This window comes from Neopelma chrysocephalum, unplaced genomic scaffold, assembly GCF_003984885.1.
Source record: "Neopelma chrysocephalum unplaced genomic scaffold, ASM398488v2 Primary Assembly neopelma1_147, whole genome shotgun sequence".
NCBI classification, from domain to species: Eukaryota; Metazoa; Chordata; class Aves; order Passeriformes; family Pipridae; genus Neopelma; species Neopelma chrysocephalum.
Genome location: NW_020897809.1, coordinates 16,142,488 through 16,167,445, shown reverse-complemented (window position 1 = coordinate 16,167,445; position 24,958 = coordinate 16,142,488). Strand labels below are relative to the sequence as shown.

Here is a 24,958-nt window from a genome sequence, read left to right as displayed (position 1 = left end):
AAGCCACAGAGTGGAAACACCTGGCATTGGACAAGCAACACTATAAATTGTAACATCTGTACACGGGGGCGTCTTATAATCTTTATGTCTAGGCACAAATTAAAATCCTTTCCTTATCTCACCTCTAAAACTAATTTGCCTCAGAGCTTTTTTTCTCCCCGCATTTTCTTTAGGCATCACCAGGAACCAAAGCACTGCAGAGCCAGGGGTTGCTGAACCTCCCCTGCACCTCGCAGTGCCCGGTGAAACCCCGTGCAAGGTGAGGAGCAGGTCCACGCGCTCACCTTCCCATCGGGAATCATTTCCCAGCTCCCGAAGCGCGCCCGGCGCCGGCGGGAGATCTGCACAGACAGATGGCACGGCAGGTATCCCTCAATATATTCCTCTCAGCTTGCCCTCTATTTTTCTGTTCAGCAGGTGGAAACATGTGGAATATGAATGGACTACAAATGCAGAGCACGAGGCGGGTTGTGCGTGCGGCGGCTCCGGTTCCGCTCCCGGGGGACGCGGCGCAACCGCGGCTCTGCGGATCAGAGCCCGATGTTTCTTGCTCATAATTACAAAGTTACTCTTTTTTTTCCCCCCCTCTCAAATGGTTTCATTAGCGCTGCCGCAATGCAATAAGGTATTTTGTTTCTTATCTGATCATTTTAGCATTTTAATTTATGACATACAAGCGTAACTACCCTTCCTTTCACTCTTGATTAAACACGAGCAGCCAAAATATTTCATGCTTAGCCAAGTGAATATTTTAAATATTTTTTCCTCCACAAAACAATGCTCAGGATGTCCGATCCTTTTTCTATTACAGGGAGAAAAGATGTCTTAGAGCAAGCATTTAAATGAATGTCAGTTGGAAGAAACACACACTGAGTGCAATTTGAGATAAAACTACCATTGATCCCTCCATGTACAGCCTTTGTGGCAGTGGTTGACGTGGCTATTGAAAAGAGACACTGGTGCCAGAGTTCTTCTAAGAGATAATCCGTCTTCTGAGAGAGGATTTAGGTTAAATGTACCTGTGAAAAACAGTGTATTTCAGCAGACATGATGAATGGCCTATTGTTCATCCTCTGCTGCCTTGCTTGGGCTGGGGGGGTTGGAAGCAGAGAAGAAAGCAAAGGCACTAGGCAGCCCTGACTGCAATCTCAGCAGTGTATTTGTTCACTCTTTTCCCATAGTTCCTAGGCAGGAGTATCTGGAGCAATTTTTAGCCTAACAGCAACTTTGCCTCACGCCACAACTCGACTGCAAATGTAAATGATTCCGGGCAATTGCATTATTTATCAAATTATTTCTATTTCTCTCGCACGTCTCTGTAGCAGTTTATTACCTTTCTAATAATGGTCCCCATGCAATGAGGCAGAGACTGGGATTATTAAAATGATCTCATATATGCAGTCCTGGCCATTAGGCTATTTCAGGAAAACACTGTGAGGTTTATAAATACTCCCAGGTTTTAGTGCTCAGAGCACAGCCCTCCCCAAAATCAGGGACATCACTCAGGGGCACCTGCTCGTCACTTGAAGAATGGGCTGGTTCAGAGTACAATCCATAATTCCTGTGGCCCTGGGATGCTGTGTCCTTGTGTGACTACAACCTTTATGTTGCATAAATAGGTAACAGGAAGGTCAGAGCTTCCTGCTTCGTAACATTAATCTCCATTAAAATATACACTGAGGTCAAAGTCGATGTCTTGGGGCTTCACTCAACACCCCAGATGGTTCCTGGGGCTCAGGGAGGAGAGGGCAGGGGGACAACCCTGATTTTAACCCCCACCCACTGCCCTGTGTTGCCACCTGAGATTTTCCACTATGTCAGTGACCAACCACAACCAGTATCCTCACCAGGGCTTTCCAGGCTTGGGGTTCACCCTCGTCCTGTTACTCCAGATGTTGCTGAAAATGGGTCAGAAAGGGATGGTGCCCACACTGCCACCAGCCTGGGACATCAGCACACCCTGAGGGCTCAGGACAGCCCCATGAGCAGGGGTGGGATAAGTTGGGTCTGTGTCTACAGCCATCAGGACAAGTCTGAGTGAAACACAGGATGCTCCTGTCTGCTGGATCCACATTTCCATTGGATCAACCACCTAAACTCCCAACTGATGTGGGTACTCACATTTTACACACAGCCTCCTACGCACCTGCACCTCCTTGTCCTGTTAGTTTTGTCTCAGACAACCACCCAGAGCTGCTCCAGTATTTATTTGTCTGTAAGTACTTGTCTTTTCACGGTTCACAGAAAAGCCTGAGCTAATTTAGAGCCTCTGTCAAAGCCCATTTAATTTAGTGCACGTCTTTCTCCTGGTGAAAGCAGGCATTAGATAAGGCCTTTCCTTATCCATGACAACTGACAGGTCTCTTAACAGCAAACACCCTATAATTAATTTTCAGGTAAGAACTATATTTGCTCAAAATAAACCGAGGTAAAATCCTGTTGCATTGAGTTCAGCAGAACGTTTCCCACAAGCTTTGCTGGGGATACATTTGAAATGGTTCTAAAGAGCCTTAGGATGAAATAGTTGAACTCCTGAGGTTCTGTGTGGCACAACTACGTGGGGCTGCTGGAATCTCTGTTGTGGAAGTGTTTCTCAATCTGTAAAATATATGTATTTTGACCAAGGAAAAACACCCTAGAGAAGGCCCTGAGGAACATCTGCACCATTTTTACTAATGCAGTGGAGTCACAAAGGACACCAGGAGGTTTTACTGCTAAATTACAGCAAGTGTGCATTGGCTGGACAGAATTTGGGTTCATTTGTCATTTTCTGCGCTGTGAGACTACAATTGGAAAGCACAAAGAATTAAAACAAATCTTTTGGAAGGTCTCCCTAGGTAATAGCTCCTCTTACCTTGCTGCACTGAAAAATACAGAGTGCTGCACTTTGTCTTCTTAATTCCTGATATTGATTCAGAGAAATTACTTAAGAACATTTTTTCCAGGGATGTGAACTGTTGTGTGTAAACGTGTTTTCATTTCAGGCTTTTCATTTACAGGTTTGCTAAGCATGAAGAACTGAAGGTGAGAAGAGTACAAATTGCAATTCTTTCAGATTCATAGAAAGATGGAAAGGTTTGTGCTGGAAGGGACCTTAAAGATCATCCAGTTCCACCCCCTTCCACCAGCCCAGGTTGCTCCAAGCCCTGTCCAACCTGGCCTTGGACACTTCCAGGGATCCAGGGGCAACCACAGCTTCTCTGGGCAACCTGTGCCAGGGCCTCCCCGCCCCCCCAGGGAACAATTCCTTCCCAATATATCATCTAACCCTGCCCTCTGGCAGTGGGAAGCCATTCCCCTTGTCCTGCTACTATCTATCCATGTAAAAAATTCGCTCTCCCTCTTTTTGATAAGCCCCCTTTAAGTACTGACTTACCATAAAACCCTGTAAATATTATTGGAGAGAGAGAGAGGGAAAAAAACCCAGCACATATTTTGCTCAGATAAATATTTTTGAGGATATAGTAGGGGCCCCTTTGGCAACATCAAACAGCATAACACCACTGAATTCAGTATCAGCTCAAACCAGTCACGGATCTGGCATCCCAAGTTCTCCCACAATTTTCTTTTCCCACACATTGTTTATCTGCAGTGACAGAGAAGTCCAAAGACACAATACTGCATCCAGCCATTACTAATATCTATAAACACAAAAGCTGTGTTTTGTCATCATCTTCCCTTTTGTCTGTAAATTTTTAAGACAATCTGGAAGTGACAAAACCTCATCCCAGTGGAGCGGGGTGGCAAGAGGGAAGGAAGGGAGCACTTACAGCTATTAGAGGCTTCATGTAGATTGCTTAAAGATGCCTAGAGTTATAATTCAAATGTAAAAATATCCCCAGGTTATCAAAGAAGAACAGTTCTCCAGAAAATATCTTTCTTAAGGGATGCTGATAACGGAAGGAAACAAATGAAAACCAAACACAAGCACTGCGAGGGACCCTGAAGGAAGCGAGTGGGCTGTGCTGAATTTCAAATAACAGAAACCTTTTGCCTCCTCTCCCTCACTGCTCCCTTTTTACTACACACAAAATTATAATAAATACAGTAAGAAAACCCATGTCACGAAAATAAATATTTGAGGAAGCAGATTTGAGGGAAGCAAAGGAAAGCTCGTTGTTACAGTTTCATTCCTGAGCCGTGCGGCAACGACAATCTGAGCGATGTGGGAAGACTCTGCAAGTCTAGAAGGGTCCAGGGGTGCAAAGAGCCAATTTTCCATTGATTTTGGTGGGAAATGAAGACCACCCCCCGTGGGAAACAGCCCTTTTGACACAACTTGGCAGATTATTTGACAGACTAAGTTGGCCGTTTGCTATAAACCGTGAAGGACAGGGATGCTCTGCACTTCAAACAGAACACTCAGGACCTGGAGCAGCTTTTGCTGGTGGCAGTGAAGGGGCAAAGCACATTTTCAAACCACCTCACGAAAGGCTAAGCCATCCCTTTCTGCCCAATTACCCAGCAGAGACACACAGCTCTCCACACGCAGCCCCTCGTGCTCGGACGCGAGGCCAACCTCGGGTCGAAAGCAGCAGGTGCCACAAAGCCACTACTGCTTTCACTCTACCTAATGTTCAGTGAAATATCTGCTGTGCTCACTCTTCCAGGGCAGTGGCTATAGCCCAAGGCGTGGAAATTAAATAACTTCTCCTGTCTATGAAGAGGGACAGTGGAAATCTGAGGAATCGAGTTTGGAAGCGTCGCCTCCACAACTTCCCGAAAAGGACAAGCCACCACCCTCTACCTACAGCAAATGCTTTGGAGGTTTGTGGAATGCAAGGACTAAAAGGGAACCCCACTGAAGCTCATAAAAATTATTCTCTTAGGAGAAAAAAATACCCATGCAAGGTTTTCTGTGCATCAGCTGCTGACACAAACTGTTTCTGGGAGCGTTCGTGAGATCAGAGCAGAAGCAGTAAATGCATTCTCAGCTTATTTGTTCCAGCTGATACCACCAGAATGGAAGCCCAAAGGCGTAGTCTTTCACAGATAACACATCTTCCCCTCCAGTTTCAACAAAAAATGCCCACAGTATAAAGAGAAATTACCCAGTGCACTTGTTATGGACATTAACAGATTTGTGAGATCCAAAGCCACATTTACATCACTTAAAAATGATGTTTAAATAGCCATTAAAAATTTCAGCACGTCTAAAAAGTTCATTAGGAAGCCTTTTTCTCCTTTAGACATGCAATTATTTCCTTGGATTTTAAAAGCGTATCTCGAAGCGTGGCCCTAACTGTAAAATCATTACCTTGATCATAAAAATATCCCAGAGAAGAAATATTTGATAATAATTATTCCCTTCAAAACGCCACAGACTTACTAAAATCATTATTAGTGTTTTCTTCATCTGGAGGACAAGCACGGAGCACACATCAATTCCAAACTGCATTTAGGAGACTAATTACAGGCATTTACTTTGAAAGCGCTGTGTGTGCAGGACCCTGTCCTGCTGCTGGCAGACAGGTCCTGCTGCCTCCAACAGTGGGGAGGGACTTAATCCTTCCTGCACCATCTTTACAGGGAGGGAGAAACAATTTGAACCTGCATATTTGTACCTGGAGATGAATTTAATAGTTATAAAGATGAAAGACCTCAAGCAGGAAAAGCAGCGAGTAACACTTTCTCTTCAGGATGTGTAAACATGGGACATGTTTTACTGCTCTCCAGAGGTCAGATGACTCTGAGACAGATATTTCACTGGATGCTTCACCCTCTCCTTTTTCCCACCTCTGCAAGCAAGGCTCTACTTTTACAATTAGATACACAAGCACAAAGTAAAATCCTGCTGCCTTGTCTCGACCCCTCGGGTCCCTTTGGCCAAACCACGGCTGGGCTGCCACGGGGAGCTGGTTCCAGCAGCAGCACAGACAGGAGTGATGTCCTACACGTGTCTCACCGAGCACTACAACAACACCACGCTGAAAATAATCTGCTGGGAAAATAGGAACAGATTGCTGATGTTACAGGAGACTGTGGCAAGGTGTGAGAGAGAGTCTCGTTCCAGGGACGCCAGCGGAAACTTGGCACAGGTTGGGATTCCACTCCTCCATACACTCAGCAACGATTTGTGGCTGGTTACAGGGAAAAATTTCCCAGTTCCACAGGAGCAGATGAATGAAATGGACATTTTAGGGATCAGCCTAATTACTTGAGGCTTACAAAATAAGCCAGCACCGAATCTGGATCCTACGCAAATCTCTAACCCTTCTCAGGGAACCTTTTACTAGAAACATTTATAGAATCATAAATCTTTCAGGTTGGAAAACCCCTCTAAGATCATGGAGTCCAGCCATTAACCCAGCACCACCAGGCCACCACTAACCCATGTCCCCAAGTGCCAGCTTTTAAATCCCTCCAGGGATGGGGACTCCACCACAACCCTGGGCACCCTGTTCCAATGCTTGGTAACCCTCTCAGTGAGGACATTTTTTTTAATATCAAATCTAAACCTCTACTGGTTCAAGAGGAGAAGGAAAAGACAACTCAAGAATCAACTGGACTCACCAACTTGCTGTTGATCCTGAAGAAAGGTTCAATCACCATCAAGCTGCTGAAGTCAAACAGATGGACACCTCAAATTTGGGGAGGGACCATTCACATGGCTATGCATGCAAGCATATGATTGATATCTCAAACTACAAAAGCAACAGGACTTCTCTTTGCCAGAGACACACAAAGGAAAGAAAACAGGTCCATGAACCATCCTTAAGTTGACAGAACCACAACTGTGACAAGCTGATGCTAAAACATACTGTGATTTTAAAATCACAGAATGGTTTGGGCTGGGAGGGACCATAAAGATCATCCAGCTCCACCCCCTGCCATGAGCAGGGACACCTTCCACTAGACCAAGCTGCTCCAAGCCCTGCCCAGCCTGGCCTTGATCTTCCAGAGCAACACAGAGCTAAAACCAGCTTCTTCTGGGAAACAAAACACTCCACAAACAGGGGGCCCTCAAGCCCAAGACAACGGCTTTCCAAGACCTCTGACCACCAAATCAAGTGGTTTCCTGCTTCATTTTAGTTCTCTTTCTGCAGAAAATTACCTAAAGTAGGTTGACACCTCAGTTATTTCAGATGTTCCAATGAAGTAGAGCCATCTCCTGCCATTGTCTCTGAAAAGTAAGATGAATGTTGCACTGTCGAGTCAAACTTCAAAAAGCTATTTGCAGGGTGTCATTTTTCATTTTGCCTAGGCAGGATGTAATGAAAACCCGACAAGTTATTGATGCTTTGGTTACCTGTCTGCCTTCAAGAAATTGCACAGGTGCTTTATTTAAAAAAAAGAAAAAAAAGAAAGAGAGTCAACACAATTAATGTGAAACAATGATGGGAAGCATCCTTTGAGGTTTTCTTTTCTGCTGAAGTGTCATGAGACTCTGTGTCCAAAAGCCACTGCTGGCAATTCATCTCTTAAGTAATCAGTATAAAAATATCACCATGGTTTGTACCCTGGCACCAGCCTGGGAAAGATGTGCTGTCTCTCCTCTTGCCATTTTCTTTCTGGCTGTTTAAAGTAATTAACCACTAATTAGGAAGTTTGAGGCAACAAATAAAACCTGGAATTTATACAACTTTTTAAACTCAAGGCATGCTGAAATAATGGGAAAAAAAACCCCTTTCTTGTTCAATTTTGCAACATTTCCTTCTCAAAATGACATATCAACACAGACACGTTAAAATTCCTGTTACGAAAATAATACCTAAATGAGGGTGTCTGTAAATCAACAACCCTTGTGGGGAGGTTCTTAGGATGTGAACTCTCAAGAGAACCATGGTTAAAGTCTTCCAGGGGGAAAAGACTTACTGAACAGTTCTGAAGTGCAGAAGACAACAAAAAATTCAGTGATTTCCTTGGCCACAATCACTGCAGCTCCTGGGAGGAGGGACTGCTGCCTTGGCCTTTACCTGGTGACTCCCATGGCTTCATCCCAGCCAGGGGGCTGAGGACAGGACAGAGCAGCTCAGCATCCCCCAGGACAGGACCTTCAGCCTCCTCCCTGGAGCAGCTGCAGGGCCTTCCTTGGGTGATGTCCTTCTTCACAAACTAATTAACATTCCCTGCCAAATTAATGAGCCTGGAGGCACAGCTGTGGATTAACACATCCAAGATTGGATGTGGCCCTTAGAGCCATGATATAGTAATTGGAGTTGGATCAGGGGTTGGACTTGATGATCTTGGAGGTCTTTTCCAACCCAACCTATTCTATGATTCTATGATTCTAAGAGGGTTCTCAGCTCCAGCTGCCTCGTGTCCTGCTGCCCCAGGCATGGGGCTCCTCATCCTCCTGGTGTCCCCCCAGTGTCAGACCAGCTCTTTCTGAGGGGCCTGGCACTTTGGGGGGCTCTGTTTGGTGTTTGTTGGTGGGTGGGTAACAGCCCCAAACCTCACTGGACTTCCACTACTCCTTCCCACTCTCAAGTCCTCGTCTTCCTTCCAGAAGTTACCAAGGCACCAGCTGTGGCTGCCCCATCCCTGGAAGTGTCCAAGGCCAGGTTGGACGGGGCTTGGAGCAACCTGGGCTGGTGGAAGGTGTCCCTGCCCATGGCAAGGCTTAAAAGAAGATGGTCTTTAAGGTCTCTTCCAACACAAACCTTTCTAGAATTCGACTTTCAAGCCCAAACTTCCCCTCTCAGACTGTCTCTGGCTCCAGACTGTGGTGGAGAGAGACAGTGAATACCTGGGAAAATCTGCACCTAAATTACTGACACCTTGAAGCAGATCAGGCAGTTTTGATAACTGAGCACTCTCTGGAAGGGGAGCTCTGTCTCCTCAACGTTATTTGACAAGGTCTGAGTTATCTGGGCACTCTTTACACTTCCAAACACTTCCTGGCTGAACTCAGTGGGTAAATGCCACTGTATGCTGCTTTTCTGAGCTTTTATTGGTTTTCAGCTACAAAAAAAATCCCAGTCTCGGTGCTGTAAGCAGAGTGTGTGTGTGCAACTGTGCTCACACATCACAGGGCTTGTCAGGGCTGCAAGATAATGGGACCAACTGGGAAAATTTCCATGAAGATATTGAGCGTGCCTGGAGTATGTAGGTCAGATCCTGCTCTAACAAAGTGCACTACGAGGGTCTTTTCATACAGAAACTTGTTTAATTAAGATAACAGATGTTGCTATTACACAAGTCGTAGTGAAAGGCTGTTTAATTGGACACTTTCATATTCTTTGCTACCAGCACAGAACATAATTTGTTTTTTATGATTTTTCTTTCCTTACAATTAAACTGGATAAACAATGCAGGCACTGTATATTCTGAGGAAAGAAACAGCTCTAATGATGTAGGGGCTTTACATGAAGAAGAACAGGGGAAAAGCAATTTGTTCTGGGGCTTAAAAGTACAATAATTTTTCTGTCCTGGCCCGAGTACGTGTCTGGTGGCAAGGTAAATGTGACTTCCAGTAGCTTTGGGAGAACATTAGGAATTAAGACCTTTGTGGGCATATTTTAAATAAAAGTTCTCTTGGTTTTCCTGCACTCAATCTGCTGTTGGGGAGCAAAGGAGAACAGGCACAGCAGGAAGCCAAGGCAGACCAAGGGGGTGAAACATGATGTCTCCTCAGCTGCTCTTGAACCACACAACCCTAGAGCTTCACCTCTGGGAAATGACAGTGTGAGAAATAAATAAATAAATGCAATTACTACCATTAAGGCATGAAAATTAAAAGTCGTTTGCCCGAATCCAAAACAAGCACCTGAGAAAGGAGGAAAGACTTGCAGGGGAAGGGATGCAGACCTTGCCTGAGAAAGCAGGGCCCAACAACCCCTCCCAGTGCTGCTCACAGAAAAGTTCAGGCTGCAAGGGACCACAGGAGGTCATCTAGTCCACCCTCCCTGCTCAGGCAGGGTCCCCTATAGAACATTATTCAGGATTTTTGTCTAGACAGCTCCAGCAAAATCATTCCACACCAACAGCAAAATACAACCCGTGACCAATTCCATGAGAAATTTTCTTAAGATGCTTTAACTAAACAGCCTCTGGTGGTAAGTTATCAAAAGCCAGTTCAGTCTGTGCAGTGGAGTGACAAAATGACCCAGTTTGTCAGTGCAGATCACAGGAGCAGTGTCAGTCCTGCTGTTAAACCCCACCACTCCCACAGCCAGGCCCTCGGATGCTGCGCTTGGACCTGTGGGTTCCTTGGCCTCCAACCTTGGATTTTTGTGGGCTACAGAAGATTGTATGAAAATTAAGGCAGATTAATTATTTTTAAATGAATTGTTTTAAACTAACTGTGTTAAATTACTTTAAAAATCCTTCCTGATCTATAGTTCAAAGGGAATTCCAGCTCCATTGCAGGACATTCCTCCAGCAGTTTGGAGCATGGGAGCAGCTGTGACAGAGGCTTATTTCGACTTCAGCTGGCAGGAGTCTGCTCCAGGATTTGTCTCTAATCACAAACTGCCTGATTCTCCCTCCTGCCCCCAAGAAATGGGAAGAAACAAGCCAGTGACTCCTGATTTCCACCATCATGAGGATGAACCACTCACACTTATTCACAACTGCTGCTCTCTGTGGGAGCCACACCAAAATGATAAAGAAATGGAAAGGTTTCTGTGATAAAATCATCTGAAAAGAAAGGTTGTAACAAATGTATCTAATGTTGTGGCACTGGATGTAATTGAATTATTGTGAGAGGATTAACAAAATCCTGCAAGAACAATCTGACTGCCATGACTTCCCCTCCTGCTCCTGCCACTGAATAATATATCACAAATGGGAAATGCATTATTGGGGGCTTGGATTTAGGAGTTCAGGGGTTTAAAGGAAAATCCTAGTTTTTCTGGCCTGGTTTGGAATGCCAGCCCTCCTCGGGCACCGGGGCAGTAACACCTTCATCTTGATCTCATGGGCTTAAGTCCAGCATCACTTCCAGAGAACCTGGGCCATGAGATCCCAGCCCTCCAAAATCGACTTTCTTCTATTGTGAGTCAGGATAAAGAGATTGGAGGTTAAACATATGTGGAAATATGAATATAGAAAAAACAATTGAGAGTGAAAAACATTCTGAACTCACCCCAGATCTTTCTGATGAACAAGCTGACATGACCTAAAGACACACCACAGTTTTGCAATGACCAGAAGACACCACTTCCACCCTGAGCTCTTGGTGCTTGCTGGCTCCTGGAATGACTCCCTACGAGCTGCAACTGGCTCAGGCTTCCAGGTTATGTGTGTAGTGATTAATGAAAGGGGAAAGCAACTCCTGCTGAGGAGTGTGTTGGGGCAAGGAGGTCCTAAACACTGCTTGTGTCCTACTGGCTCTCTGAAGCTGCAGCCTGAGCAGCTTTAAGGTGACCATTCCTCCCAAAAAGGCATCCCCTGTTCCTGAGTGAGGCTTTCCCACGGGTGGCTGTATTTCTGTCCTGCTCCACCTGCTTCTGATCTCCCAGTGGCCCTACAAGGCTGATCTGTAAAAGTGGCACTAACAGGACTGATGACTTTCCCAGAGTGCAGCAGCTGTTTGGTGCTGAAATGTGAAGGGAAGATCAAGGATACAAACTGATCTCTGTGCCCTTCCCCGTACACAAATAGTCTTTGTTTCCAACCAGCATTTGCAATAAATAGATCTATATCTGTGCTATAGCTGTTCCTATATAAAATTTACCTTCTGGACTCAGGCTACTAACATCATTTTGGTTCAGCCAGGCCTCCAAGGCAGGATTTCCATTATTATGGAGATGAACTGCCTTTAATGACTGCAATAATATAATTGTACCCCAGGGCAGAATTTCTAATAACACAATTGCACAGTTCTCAACCACCAGCAAGAGATGCCTTCAGGCCATGTTATTCATTAGAGGTGCAGAACACACCACCTCAGCCTCCAGAGAAGAATATGAAACCTAAACCAATAAAGTTCTTTTTTTTTTAACCATGATAGTCTCCGCTCTCCAGGCAAACATTGAACACCACACTTCATTTTGCCTCCTGGGCAGCAGTGGCCTCCAGAGCAAGAATCCCAGCAGCAAAAACCATGCACAGCGTCTCCAGCAAGGAGTTTAATGTTACACAACAGCTGAAAAGTCACAAAAAGCCCCAGGAGAAACTGTGGAGCGATTGCCATGGCAGCCGTGAGGCTGAACATCAGAATTCACAGCAAGGACTGACACAGTAACATTGCTTTTAACTCCCCCTGGAATTGGAAGGATCATCTATATTGATTAACCTTCACGTGGTCAACCTTCAGCCTGGAGAAGTATCCAGGTGTTCAGGTGCCTCTCTGGAACTCGAAGGATTCTTTAATGTCAGTTTAAGCACAGATTTCATTTAAGTTTCTTCTCCCACACCTGCCTGAAAGTTCTGTTTCCTGTCCTAGACAAAGAGATTTCAGCAGCAGCTTTTCCTGGCATCTTTCTTCCTAGATTTCAACGGAGTTTTTCCACAGCCAAGAAAATTCTTGTTCAAAGTCCATGCACAGCATGGGTATAAGGAGATACTGGGGCAGGACTCCAGCCAAGGGACAGCAGGAAGGAGACAACATTTCAGAAAATAAAGAAGTCAGGAATACAGCAGCAGGAAGCAGAGCACAGGCACTTGGCCCCTCGTGCCCGTGCAGCCAGACCGTGCTGAGGATCAACACCACAGTCACATCAGACAACCTAATCTCCTAATTGTGCACTTCACACAGTCCCCAGGTACAGCCTGCAGGGGTGGTGTGGTTGATAAAGGTGGTGGCAAGGATTCAAGGCCCTGGTGCCCACGGGAGACACAACCACCGGCGTGTGAGAGCCGAGCAGGTCCAGCTGCCAAGGTGACGGAGCGCTGCTCATCCAGGCACTTTGCCAGAGAGTCCCCACTGGATGATCTGGCTGGCACAAAAACCCCCTGGGCTGAAGCAGCTGAAGATTTCACACCTGCTTGGGCACATTTCACGTCTGGTTTCCCATCCAGGGCTGGGTGCCCAGGTGGGAGGCTCCTGGTTCTGGCGTGGCAGGAGCGGGCACCGAGTGCCGGCCTCTCAGTCTGGCTGTGTTCACATCTGAGCTGACACTGCACTGCTCTGAGGAGGTGGGGCCCCACAACCCACCTCCCAGCCCTGCCTGGGCAGTCCCACTCCTAAATTCACACGAGGAGCAAGACCTGTGCCATGCTGAGGAGAACAGCCTCAGAGAACACAGCTCCTTCTGCTCCAGAACACACCAGTGAGGACGGGGGGACAGATGGGACCTCGTGGGGCTGATCCAACACTCCACCACTGAACACCTCCCATTCTTTGCACCATCTTCACCAGAAAAGCAGGTTATTTCAGTTTTAAAAATCAATATGCCTTGCTCTGTGATAGCTTTGACCTCACACAGCTTCGTGCCCTGCCTGAGGGAGCTTTGTGTCATCCATCACCCAACGCTTCTCATCCCCAGGGGTAAAGCTGAACAATCCACACACAACAGCTTTGTAAAGAGCAGGGGAACAAACTAAATAAGTCAGAAATAGGGTGTTCAATATTCCAATAATCTGTCTCAAAATGAACTGTGGCTTTTTGCACATTCATACACATCACCATAGTATATATTTCAATGTACAGGTTGGTTGAGTGGAGCAAGACTAGACTTTCCAAGATAAAAGAGGAGCCCTAACAGGTTTAAGCTTTTCAATATAACAATTTCCTGTAATTTCTGGCTTTTTGACCTTTAGGCCAGGATTTTCCCCACCGGTCCTACTGGCACATCCTATTTTGGAGGAGTGCCAAGGACAGCTCTCTGTGTCCTGCTCTCAGGCAGGACAAGTGGAACAGGTAACACAACCTCACCTCCACACCAACAACAAATCACTGCAACACCACCTGAGGACTGCAAAGGTTGGCTCCAACTTTCTACCAACGCTCTCCTTTTGAATTTTAAAGAAAGAAAGAAAAAATTTACTTGGCCAGTCTGCAAAAGCCATCTCCAAGTCAGGTTTTAGGACTGCCAAATTAATTACTGACCCCAAATAATTCCTATTTTCAGGGCAGTGAGTAATGGACCAGAGCTGTGTAATGTGCAGTGGAGACCTTCATCTCCTGAGGTGTTTTTTTTTTTAAACAATGGTTATTTAGAGCAATGCAGAGGCAAAATATTTGGGTTTTTTGGAGTGCATCTTTATCAGCTTCTTGACAGGGATGCTTTAGTAGCACACAGAGACAGGGTGGGCACAATGGGAATAGGAATCTCACCAGCTCCTTGCGACTGAACAGTTTCCACACATATTTGCAAGTCAATTTTGTGAAGCTATTAATGACAAATTCAGCTTTCCTCGCCGAAAGTCCCTGGGTTGGAGCAAGTTAATGAAAGAAATGGTTACTTTAAGACATTACCTCTCATTTTCTCTCAGGATGTCTTTTCCTTTCTTCCAAGAATAAGTAGGTCTGGGGGAAGCTTTGGGCTTACACTCAATGATGACTTCACCACCCACTTTCACGAGAGTTAACTTTTTCAGGAGTGTTTTGGAGAAGTCTGGGCCGATGGCTGAAAGAAAAAAAAACAACACAAACCACATCAGAATTCCCTCTGGAAAAACCAAATTCAGACTCTTTGGAACATTACAATATTCCAGGGCTGTTTCTCACTTAGAATTCCTAAATGATTGGACTTTGTGAACCACGTGCAACTGGGGCAAACACACCTGAGAGCTTCAGGTCTTGGTTAAAAATATATGTTTAGCTAAAAAGCTGAGAAACCAGTAACCCCATCATGCACATTTTACTAAAGGGAGCACCCCTAAGAACCACTCTTGCATGGGGTATATGGAGCATGTCCTTTTTTGTGTCCTGATCATCCTTTTGTCCAGCAACAGCACGCAGGAAAATTGCCACAAACACAGAACCCACACAATTAATCAGAAATGTTAATATTTCCAGAAGAGTTGGCATTTTTATGCTTTCAATTCATAATTGTTGCATAAACTGGGTTATTTATTTTAATTTTGTAAAGGTGGGAGACCTTGGCACAGCCAGGTCCTGAACCAAGCAAAACAAGGCAAGACTTGTTGGCATCAGGGCACAAGGTATTCTCAAATCATGTCTTTTACTCCCTACAGGGCACACTTTTGTTTGGTGAAAAACAGTCAGGTACCCATTGAACCAACCCCCAAAGCCCTGCAGGCAATCTGCAGTCTGGCTGGGAGGCAGGACAGGGAGCAAGGAGGTGCCTTGGCTTCTGATCCTGCCTCAAAGGTTTTTTAATGATATATTTGATGGGACCCAATGACAGGCAGAGCTCTGAGGCAGCTGCCTCCAGACTGACTCAGGCACTGAAATCCCCAAAGATGACCAGAAGGTTTTATTTATATCAAGGAGGACAATTAATTTTTTCAATACAGAAAGCTCAAAGCAAACAGGTGAGGTGGCTTAAGGGGTTTTATGAGCAACTCTTGCCCTGCTCGCTGTGTTTTGCTGTCAGGAGCTTGGCTTTGTGATGGATCAGTGGCAGCAATCCCTGCCCAGTCCCCTCTAGCTCTCTCCATTCTCTCTGACAGCTCCATGCCTGCAGCCTGTGCCTCCTGCTCCATCCCTGGATCCCTCACATTCTCCTTGACTTGCTCTTTTGCTGCACCCTGTGAGATGAGAGTTCAGATCTCTGTGCTTTGCACCTTCTCGACGCTCCAAGACAAGATCTAAAGTTCACCTGCAGCAGCTGGGAGACAAAACCCAGCAAATTCACTGTTCTCAGGGCATCTCATCTGCCTCAATCCTTTTGGATATTGTTCCTGATGCAAAGGAGTTGAATAAAGCCTAATCCTACGCTGATAATGGGATGGGTTTTATGATCCAACAGTGCTCGTCACCCGCTTTTATGACTCCGAGTTCACTCATCTCTGAGCTGCCTTGTCTTCCATGTCAAATCACAGACTGTTGACTTCACTTGGCACAGAGGAAGACAGGTGTGGTATTAAAGACTACAGAAGAGCCACCTGAAACCAGCAGTGGGTTGGTAAAACACTTCAGAATTAAAGGAGGCATCCTGAGGACAACGTCCCGCCGATGCGCTCGGAACCAGACAGATTGTTAATTATATCATGTCTCATTATTAACACATTATCACTTCTGGAACTAATTTCTCAGATGATTCTTCCAAATTTACGAGCAAAACAGATTTTTGAACAATCCTGTTGTTTCCATCTCTGTGATGAACAGTTTAGACTGGGTTTCTTTGTGAGTCATTTGCTATTTATTTCTCGGTCCTGTGTGAGACAGAGGAGTTGCTCAATGTGGGGTTTATTTTGTGACGTTCAAAACGTCGTCATCTGACATTTAGGAACTCTGGGCTCACTTCTCAACACTACCACAGCTTCCCTCTGCCACTCAAATGCTTTTAATTTCTTCACACTTTGTTTTGGAATTGAGGATTTTAATGATTTCTTTTTTCTACCGCAGGCCCACCCTGTTGATTTATTATTTTTAAAGATTTAGCCTGAAAATTCTGAAAGACACTGACTGCACCTTGCTATATGTACTTCACAATGCCCAGCACAGCAGGATTCTGCTTTTATTTAAGGTCTGCAGGCAATATAATTGGCAACAATAAATGAGAAGAATCACTCTGAGAAAAGCTCTGTAATTTTCCATTTCTCTTTTTTCACTTAATTTTGCTGTAAGTCTCGCTTGCTATTAGTGGCATTTCATCATCTCAAGTGCTTAACTTTAGGACCTTTTAAAATAACCATCTGAACACTCAGATCTGTCTAAAAGCTAAAATTTCTCAGGGAGGGCTCAGAATGTTGCCCTCCTTTGAAAGCTCTAGAGAAAAGGCAAACATGCTGCTTGTCTTTATAAAACTTGCCAAGTTAAACCACACATCCACAGAAATTTATCTGCAGCACAACTTTTGGGTGCTTTTTGTGTGACATACAGAAGCAAGAGTGCATAACCTCAATGAGAAGTTGGCCAGGTAAAAGTTCTCTGACAGGTTTCTAAGCTCAAGGTCTTCAAGATCTTTGCTTTTCACACGGACACGAGGTACAACAAGGGCTAAACCTCTCCTGAGAACATCTCCCTCCCTCCCAAACCTCCTTTTTACCAGCTTTTAAATAGACAGGAAAAGCATCAGTGGGTTTATTTCGATTTCTTTCATGCACTAACACGTCCAATAAATCTCAGCATTGTGATGTCTAATTTATTGAGCATTATTGTCCTTTTCTCCAACAGCAACACAGCCAATCCTTCAAATGAATTTTTTTCTACTCAGGCATCTATCACTGATGATAAAAAATGACCAATAATTGAAAATGCCACACTGGGAAAAAAACCCCCGTGCTTTGTACTTCAGGATAAAACAGGGACTGCTGCTATCGAACATGTGGTTTGAAAACAACACTATTTTGTCATCAGGAATCTATTTAACCCTTTGGAACTACATCTCTGTGCTGACACAGCATTTTCCAGGCCTGCCACCCATACATGAACAACATTTGTGAAGGAGTTGCAGGCTGGCAGGACACCCAGGGCTGGCAGGGAGCTCTGGGATGGTCCCATCCCACCCCTGCTCCACCAGCAGCAGCTACAGCAGGTTGCCCAGGGCCATGACCAGTTGGATGTTGAGTATGTCCAAGGACAGAGATGCCACAATGTCTCTGGACAACCTCTTCTAGTGTTTAACCAATCTCATACTGAAGGTTTTCCTGTGTTTAAGTGGCGTTTCCTGTGTTTCAGATTGTGGCATTGGGTCTTCTCTTGGCACTGGGCACCCCTGAGAAGATCCTGGCTCTGGAATCTCTACTCCCTCCCAGCAGGAATTTCACTACTTGGACTCACGCGAGCTTCTCCTGATGTTAAGTGGGAGGAACAGAGCAGGGGTGCACAAAACAGGTGGGGCAGAAGCTCTTTCCTTGGAGAAGGTTTGGGAGGAGAGCATTTTGGCTGCCATTGGAATGGTGAAAGGTCTATTCAGACAGGAGGTTTGTGAACATCTACTCAAGCAGAGTCACCTCTGCAGCCCACTCTGAACACTTTGGTTTCTCCATAAACATTTCTAACCAGCAAGAGGCTGAATGCACTTGCCAGCTCCCCATGCTCTGACACCTGGAGGAATATGAGAGCATGGGATGATGTAAAAAAACCTGTTCTCTATCTACCCACTGTCCCAAGTTTTCACTTCATGCCCTCCTCAAACACAACAACTTGCCAAAGATCCCCAGCAGCACTTCTGCTTCAGATGCTGAAACTTGGCAAAACCTGCCTGGGCGAAGATCTTTCTGGTTTTGGGAGGTTTGCAGGGCTCAGGGAAGCAAACTTACCTATGACACTGAGCTCTGCACTGGTGAAAATGGTGCCATGTCTGTTCTCTGCCACACACTGATACATCCCAGCATCCGACAGGCTGACGTTGGTGATGGTGAGGGAGCCCTGCTCCAGCTGAACTCTGCCCTGTGGGGAACAGGACAGCAAACTGAAGAGTAAACAAGGAGATCCTTACTTGGAACATAAAGCCAGAGGTTGCTGTGCTAGATTTTATACCAAGGTGGGCAAAAATATGTAGCAGTAACAGGGAGAATTTGCATGTTCCAATCTATTTGTCTGCCAGCCAAATTTATGTCAGGTTAGAGACTAAATGGTAAAACCAATATAGTAGTTGGTAAATGCAATTTAAATTGGAGGACTTTCCCTTGACCTCTCATTGATTTAATACCCAAACCATTTAGATTAATATCCCTTTCAAGTAGATAAGCTTGAAGCAAAAAATGCATTTTGTTCCACAGTGGCCTATCAGAGCCAGACCCAGTGCTCAAAAACATTTAAAACAATGGTATTTTCACAGAAGCACAGAATCATTGAGGTTGGAAAAAAGACCTCCAAGATCACTGAGCCCAACCTTTGACCAAACACCACCTTGTCCCCCAGCCCAGAGCACTGAGTGCCACGGCCAGGCCTTCCTTGGACACCTCCAGGGGTGGGGACTCCAAACCTCCCTGGGCAGCCCCTTCCAGTGCCTGACCACCCTTTCCAGCAAGAAATTCCTCCTGATGTCCAACCTGACCCTCCCCTGGCACAGCCTTAGGCCATTTTGAGCATATATAGCAAGGAAGGCTGGTAAGACTGGTTGCCATCTTAGCCAGCACAGAGAGAAATACTTAAAATCCTCTGAAATTTACTGAAAACAATGGAGATGTTAATAATGTAATGATCCTTTAGTTCATATCAGCCACTAACATGATTAAAGTACAAGAGCATCTGCCAGTGACCAGCATGAAGCAAGTAAAATTAAGTGTGTGGCAAAAAAGACCAGGCTACCATTTGTCAGCCTAAGGATATGGAGCTCATGTTATCAATTCTGATAAGTACAGCAAAGTGTTCCCTCCCTCCCTGGGAGTTCTGACATTTAAAAAAAAAAAAAATTAAAATAAAGAGCTATTGGTTTTCTGTGTGGCCACAGGGCAGAAATTTAATGTTTGTGCAATGTGTGTTGGGGTTTGATCAAATCTGGGCTGCCATGTTCTTTCATGGTAAGTGAAGGGGAAAAAGTGTGAACTGCTGTGAAACCAAAGCTGTGGTGACTTGGTTTAGTTTGTGGTTACAGTGGGGGATCACGGAGTGAGGCTGGGCAGGGGGTGTATCTCCACAGCTCCTACCCAGGGACACAGCTCAGCAGGAGGAGTGGGAACACCACTGGAAACCAGCAGCAACACCAAAGTTTCATCATCACGTGAAGTTCACCTGAACATCATAAATTAAAAACACCAATCCAGGGTGACCATTTTCTGGTAAGAGGGCCCACAGTGCCATTCAGCCATTCCTCCTTCTTCACAGGGGTTTCTCCACCCTTAGGTTTGTACCTTGGATTCTTCATTCTGGGGAGGAGCTCTGCTGCTGTGTGTCCCACTCAGCACTGACAGCAGCTCACCAGGGTGGGGATTTACTGGGAGGATGGTGAGGCCCTGGCACAGGGTGCCCAGAGAAGCTGTGGCTGCCCCACCCCTGGAAGTGTCCAAGGCCAGGTTGGACGGGGCTTGGAGCAACCTGGGCTAGTGGAAGGTGTCCCTGCCCATGGCAGGGGTGGCACTGGATGATCTTGAGGGTCCCTTCCAACCCAACCCACTCTGTGATTGTAAAGCACCCCCATCCTCTCCATCCCAAAACGAATAAACACCCCAGAGATCAAAGAGCTGGCAGAGCACCAAAGAACCTGCCGAGCTGTGACCCTGTGAGCCCAGGGCAGGGCTCTGGTGGTGCCCACCTGGGCCAGCAGAGGCTCCCCATCCTTCAGCCAGCGGTACGAGGGCTTGGGTCTCCCTCCGGCCCGGCATTCCCAGGACACACGTTCCTCTATGGCCGCGTGGACATCACTGATCTCCTGGATCCAGCTGGGCTGAGCTGCAAAGCAGAAGCATAAAACCTTGTGTTTGGAACCAACACTGTGCCCTGTGGGTGCAAATGGCCGTTTCTTTCTTCACCTGCACGTTTAAATGTCGGATTTAATAATGTGATTAATAATTGCTGCAGAGTGTTTTTCTTCCCCGAGTCCAATTCTACTTTCAAGATCAGAACCCGTTTTTATTTTATTTTTAGTAAAAACTCTTAATGAAAAAAGAAAATCCTGATCATTATACAAAACCAAAGCCAACAGCTCATCTGCTGCCCCAGTGGAATAAATGACACTTGTGCACCCCTGGTCCTTCAAATAAAAACATTTTCCTCTTCAGGAACTGTATGAATTGGGCTTCAAAGCTCTAAAATTTAGCATCCAGCTTCAAAACTTGTAATTTAGAACTATCTCTGCAGTGAAATTAAGGTTATTCCAGTAACTCAGGCCTATGTGGTTACAAGCACTACGTCAGGTCCAAGCTCTGAGTCTTGTCTCAGATTAGGGCCATATCCACATGGAACATCTTCCACGTGTATGAGAAATCTTTGGACCCAATAGCTGAATTAATGACATTAAAAAAACCTAGAGAGTCCAAAAGCAGGTATTGGAGGCACATTTTGGTAAAATGTGGTGAAAGCTGCCACTTGCAGTTTTCAGACACTGCTGAGATTATATTTTTAATCGAGTTTTACATATTTTTATCACTGTTATTGTTGGCTTTTTTTTTAATAGAGTCTAAGTTTAGCCAGACTCCTCATGTAAATCAAAGTCCACTAAAATTGCCACATGTTTTTAGAGACCATAAAAAACCCTCAGAGTTTCTCATGTTACCTTCATAAGCCCCATTTGTCTAGACAGACCTACAGCAGTTTTCACAAAGTCCCATTAAAAGACAGACTGAGTTCAGATTTCTTTAATGGCCACTTGTCCTGCTTTGACACCAGAAAACCTGACTTAGCAGGAAGGTATTACCAGCAGAGGTCCCCAAGAACCTGATTAATACTTTTCCCCATGTAATCAGATAAAAGGAAAAATTAAGATTACTCAAAGAAAGGTAACAACTCTGGATAGGGACCGGGGCCAGAGATGGGTCTGCAAGGATAAATGAAAAAATATCACATCCAAGTGGTAATTTGGTGTGATTATACCCCAAACACTGGTTTGTCTGTGATGATGTAATGATGGAAATTCACATTCCGAGAGCTGAGTGTCTTTGAGAACAGTGCTGAGGCTGGAACAGATGTGTTTAATCCAACACCTTTCACCTTCTCACGGAGCCTACGAAGCCCAGAAAAAGCTGGAGGGTTTTGCACAGCATCTGAACTCCAAGGCACGGGCAAGGCACAAGCAAAAGAGGTACTTAAAAGGAGAGGCGAGCACTGTTTATTTCTCTGGCTGCCCCTCCTGCCCCTGTAATATTTTAAGCTTGTTTATTGTCTGTATCTAAAGAGACATGAAAGGGGAAGCCTTTAAATGTGGGAAGATGAAAGGCAATTCTGTCGTGTGGATAAAGAACTTGAACAATTCCATCGAGCCGAGGCACGCTGAGCGACTGCAACGGGTTCAGTGGCTCAAGGACATCTGCAAATTACTCCTGAATTTACATATTTACTATTCTAACAGCATCTAACTCATAATTTTGAAGAGAATCTTATGATACTGTAAGAGGAGCTTTATAAAACCTACACAGATCCATTTGCCTCTTTTTTTTTTTTTTGGGCAGCGCTGTTTTATGGATTACCCACATGAAAACACAAGAAGTCAAGACAAAACAGCTGGAATTCACCTGTAAATCAGGGAAATTCATGGAAGGTAAGGTGTGTTCTATAACATAAGTGTAAAAAGAAAGGTAAGTCCTGTGTGAGGAGGAAAGAAAATTCAGGATTTACCCTCATTTCAGGCAGACTCCCCAAATAAGTGAAATTGTCACCCAAGGCAGCAAAAGGCATTTTTGGGGGCACTTTGCAGGTTTCTGATCCAAACTCCTGCCCTGGCAGTGCTGAGACTGAAACGTGCAGTGCTGGAAGCTGCCACCCCAAAAATTCACTTCACCCCACGAGCCACAACCTCACATCCCACGCCATCCTTCACCCCCTCCAGTTACTTTAACGGAATAGATTTTCAATCCCAAAGCCATTTTTGATGCAGACAACTAAAGAAGGAGCAGAACAGGTCACAAATTAACTCAGTGAGAAGCATCGGAGTCCTTTGTTTCGCGGGAGCCTCGTTGTTGCTGCTCTTTGGGAGACTTTTCTAATTAGGTCAACCTCTCCTTTCAACAGTTCCTTGCAGAGAGGAGCAGCCACGCTCCTGACTTAATCTTGGGGAATACTCAAGGGTTGGTTCAAGCAGCAAATATGTTTGAGCCACCAAATGAGAGTCGCCACAATATAATGGAATTTGACAGCTGCCCATTGGGGACCGCACCAAGACATGGAAATGCGGCACAAGATTTCAAGCATGATAATTAAAATAATTCAAATAAGGGGAGGAAAGCAGCTCCACACTACTACAACATCTTCTGGTACAGCAACATTATTTGAGGTAATGACAAGGTTTAATTTGTGACTGGTAGAAGCGGTCTAGAAAAAAATCCTTTGGATCATTTCAGTGGCGCCGACCAAAGATGAATTCTTTAGGGTCTGGAAATATTTTGGCCCTATTCGGAGTATTTAAGGTATTACTGGCCTTGGAAACATCCTGGAGGAAAAATCTGGAAGCTGATTAAGAATTCATCTGAGTAGCAAGAAAAATTCATATGCTAAATCTATAAAGTGAAAGAAAAAGCTTAAAGAGAAGCACGACTCTTATGTAAGGACAGCTTTGAAGGAAAATGTCCCCCTCCTAGGAGATGAGAGCTGTCTGGAATTAGTACTCAGGGGGACAGAAGAAAAATGATGGCAACAGTTAGAAAAAAAAATAATTTACCTTTGATCACCTTCCAGTCTTCACCAGTGCAAAGTGGGGCATTTTAAACCAGGTGATTATGAAAAAATGCCCAAATATAATCTTACTTCTCTAAGACAAAAAAATCCACAAGGACTCTGTCCTTCATTGTAATAAACTGAAAGGCAGAAGTAGGCACTGGAAACCTGGACCAGAAATCATGTTCCTAAAAGACATTTGAAAATGAAACAAGGTGGCCACCGATGATGCATCACATCAGAAATGAGTAACAAACCCACAGAACTATGGGAGCAACGGGAGAAAAAAACCCCAGAAATAAACCTGTAGGACTCTGCAATCATCTGTGAGTTCAAAACAACCCAAAAGACTCAAGCAAATGAGGTGCTAATACATACACAGAATCCAATTCTCGGTCGGCGTATATTGATCTCAGTGTTCCTAAGCCAATTTCGAGCAGCTGATGACCTGGTGCAGGCTGTGTAATTCATCATTAATGGCACATGAAAGGCTGAACGACTTGTCCATTACTATATCTATTCTAAGGAGATTGAGGCTGAGCCCGGGATCAGAAAAGTCTAAAGACCCAGAGAGCCAAGCATGAGAAGTAAGAAAAACAGATGGGAAAAACAGAGGAGTAATTGAAAATAAAGAGTGCAGCCAGTGTGTGAGGTTTGTGCAGACCATGCACTGCTCCAAAGGGGACTGCAGCTCCTGGACAAAAACCCCTTAAAGCCTTTGATTTGTTATCCTTCCCAACCATCACAGACCTCCAATTATCACTCTTCCTCTCTCTTCCCCTCATCCTGACCTCTACTGCTAATTAAGGATTATTTGAAACCTGTACAACTTCCAGCTGTGTGAATCCTCCACCAAACCAACCTGCTTGGACGTTGCACCTTAAGGATGTTCAGTTGTCTGTGCCTTTGGAAAGATCTCCAGATCCTGCCACTTGGGCAGGATGTCTCCTTTCTGCCTCTGGCCATAGGGAAGCAGTCTGGGAGTTCTGCTTGGGGACTAAAATATTAAATACCAGAAGAAATCCGAAGGAGTTAACTTAGCTGATAAAAAAGAATTAAATTGTCCTTACCTCTTATTTACTTCTTGTTCCATGAGCTGTTCTGCACCATCACATGACTTTCTCCCCAGTTATCCCAGGCCCCAAATGACTGTGGACAGTTCATTAAGACCAGTCCTCGGGGATTTAGTTATTTTTCATCCCTGATACTCCACACTGCAGCTACTCAGGGGTGTAAGGAAGATGTAGGATGCTCCATGAGCCTTCACACTTCATTTCTCATACCTATTCATATTTTTGCTTCTCCTGCTCCTGAGCTATTTTTCCAAGCCACAATGACAATAATTTGAGCACTTTTTCTAAATCTCCTAAAAAATTGGATTTCTCTGTAAGCAGGTTTCCATCAATGCCTTGGAAAAGGAAAAATGGAGGAGAAACACACCTGTTCTCTGTGCAGAGACTTTTTCTGGATGCAAGACTTCCCTTGGGCAGCAAATAATTCAACACTGAAGAGTTATTCCCTCCTGCACTAACAGGAACCTCTGTAACAGGTAGCAACAGGGTTTGCTAGGGAGTGATGTAAATGATAATTAATCATAAGATACACTTGCCCTATTTAAGTGAATTTTCTTGTATTTTTATCAGTCCAGAAACTCGTTTTATTTAAAGTGGCTTTGAATTTTCAGTAAATTATTTGTGATTTGGGACCTAAACTGAGCTGAGACATAAAACTGCCTGATTTTCACTT

The 24,958-nt window shown here is 44.9% G+C and overlaps 1 protein-coding gene across 1 annotated transcript in view; it reads right to left on the bottom strand.

Annotated features, from left to right (window-relative positions):
* CNTN4 (contactin 4) overlaps nt 1-24,958 on the bottom strand; it is a 185,757-nt gene that overhangs the window by 35,941 nt on the left and 124,858 nt on the right. Inside the window, exons 9-11 of the mRNA XM_027700805.1 lie at nt 20,160-20,296; nt 18,223-18,352; nt 14,306-14,456 (exon numbers count right to left, since the gene is read on the bottom strand). Of these exons, the coding sequence (XP_027556606.1) occupies nt 14,306-14,456; nt 18,223-18,352; nt 20,160-20,296 (418 nt within the window). The remainder of the gene's footprint in view (nt 1-14,305; nt 14,457-18,222; nt 18,353-20,159; nt 20,297-24,958) is intronic.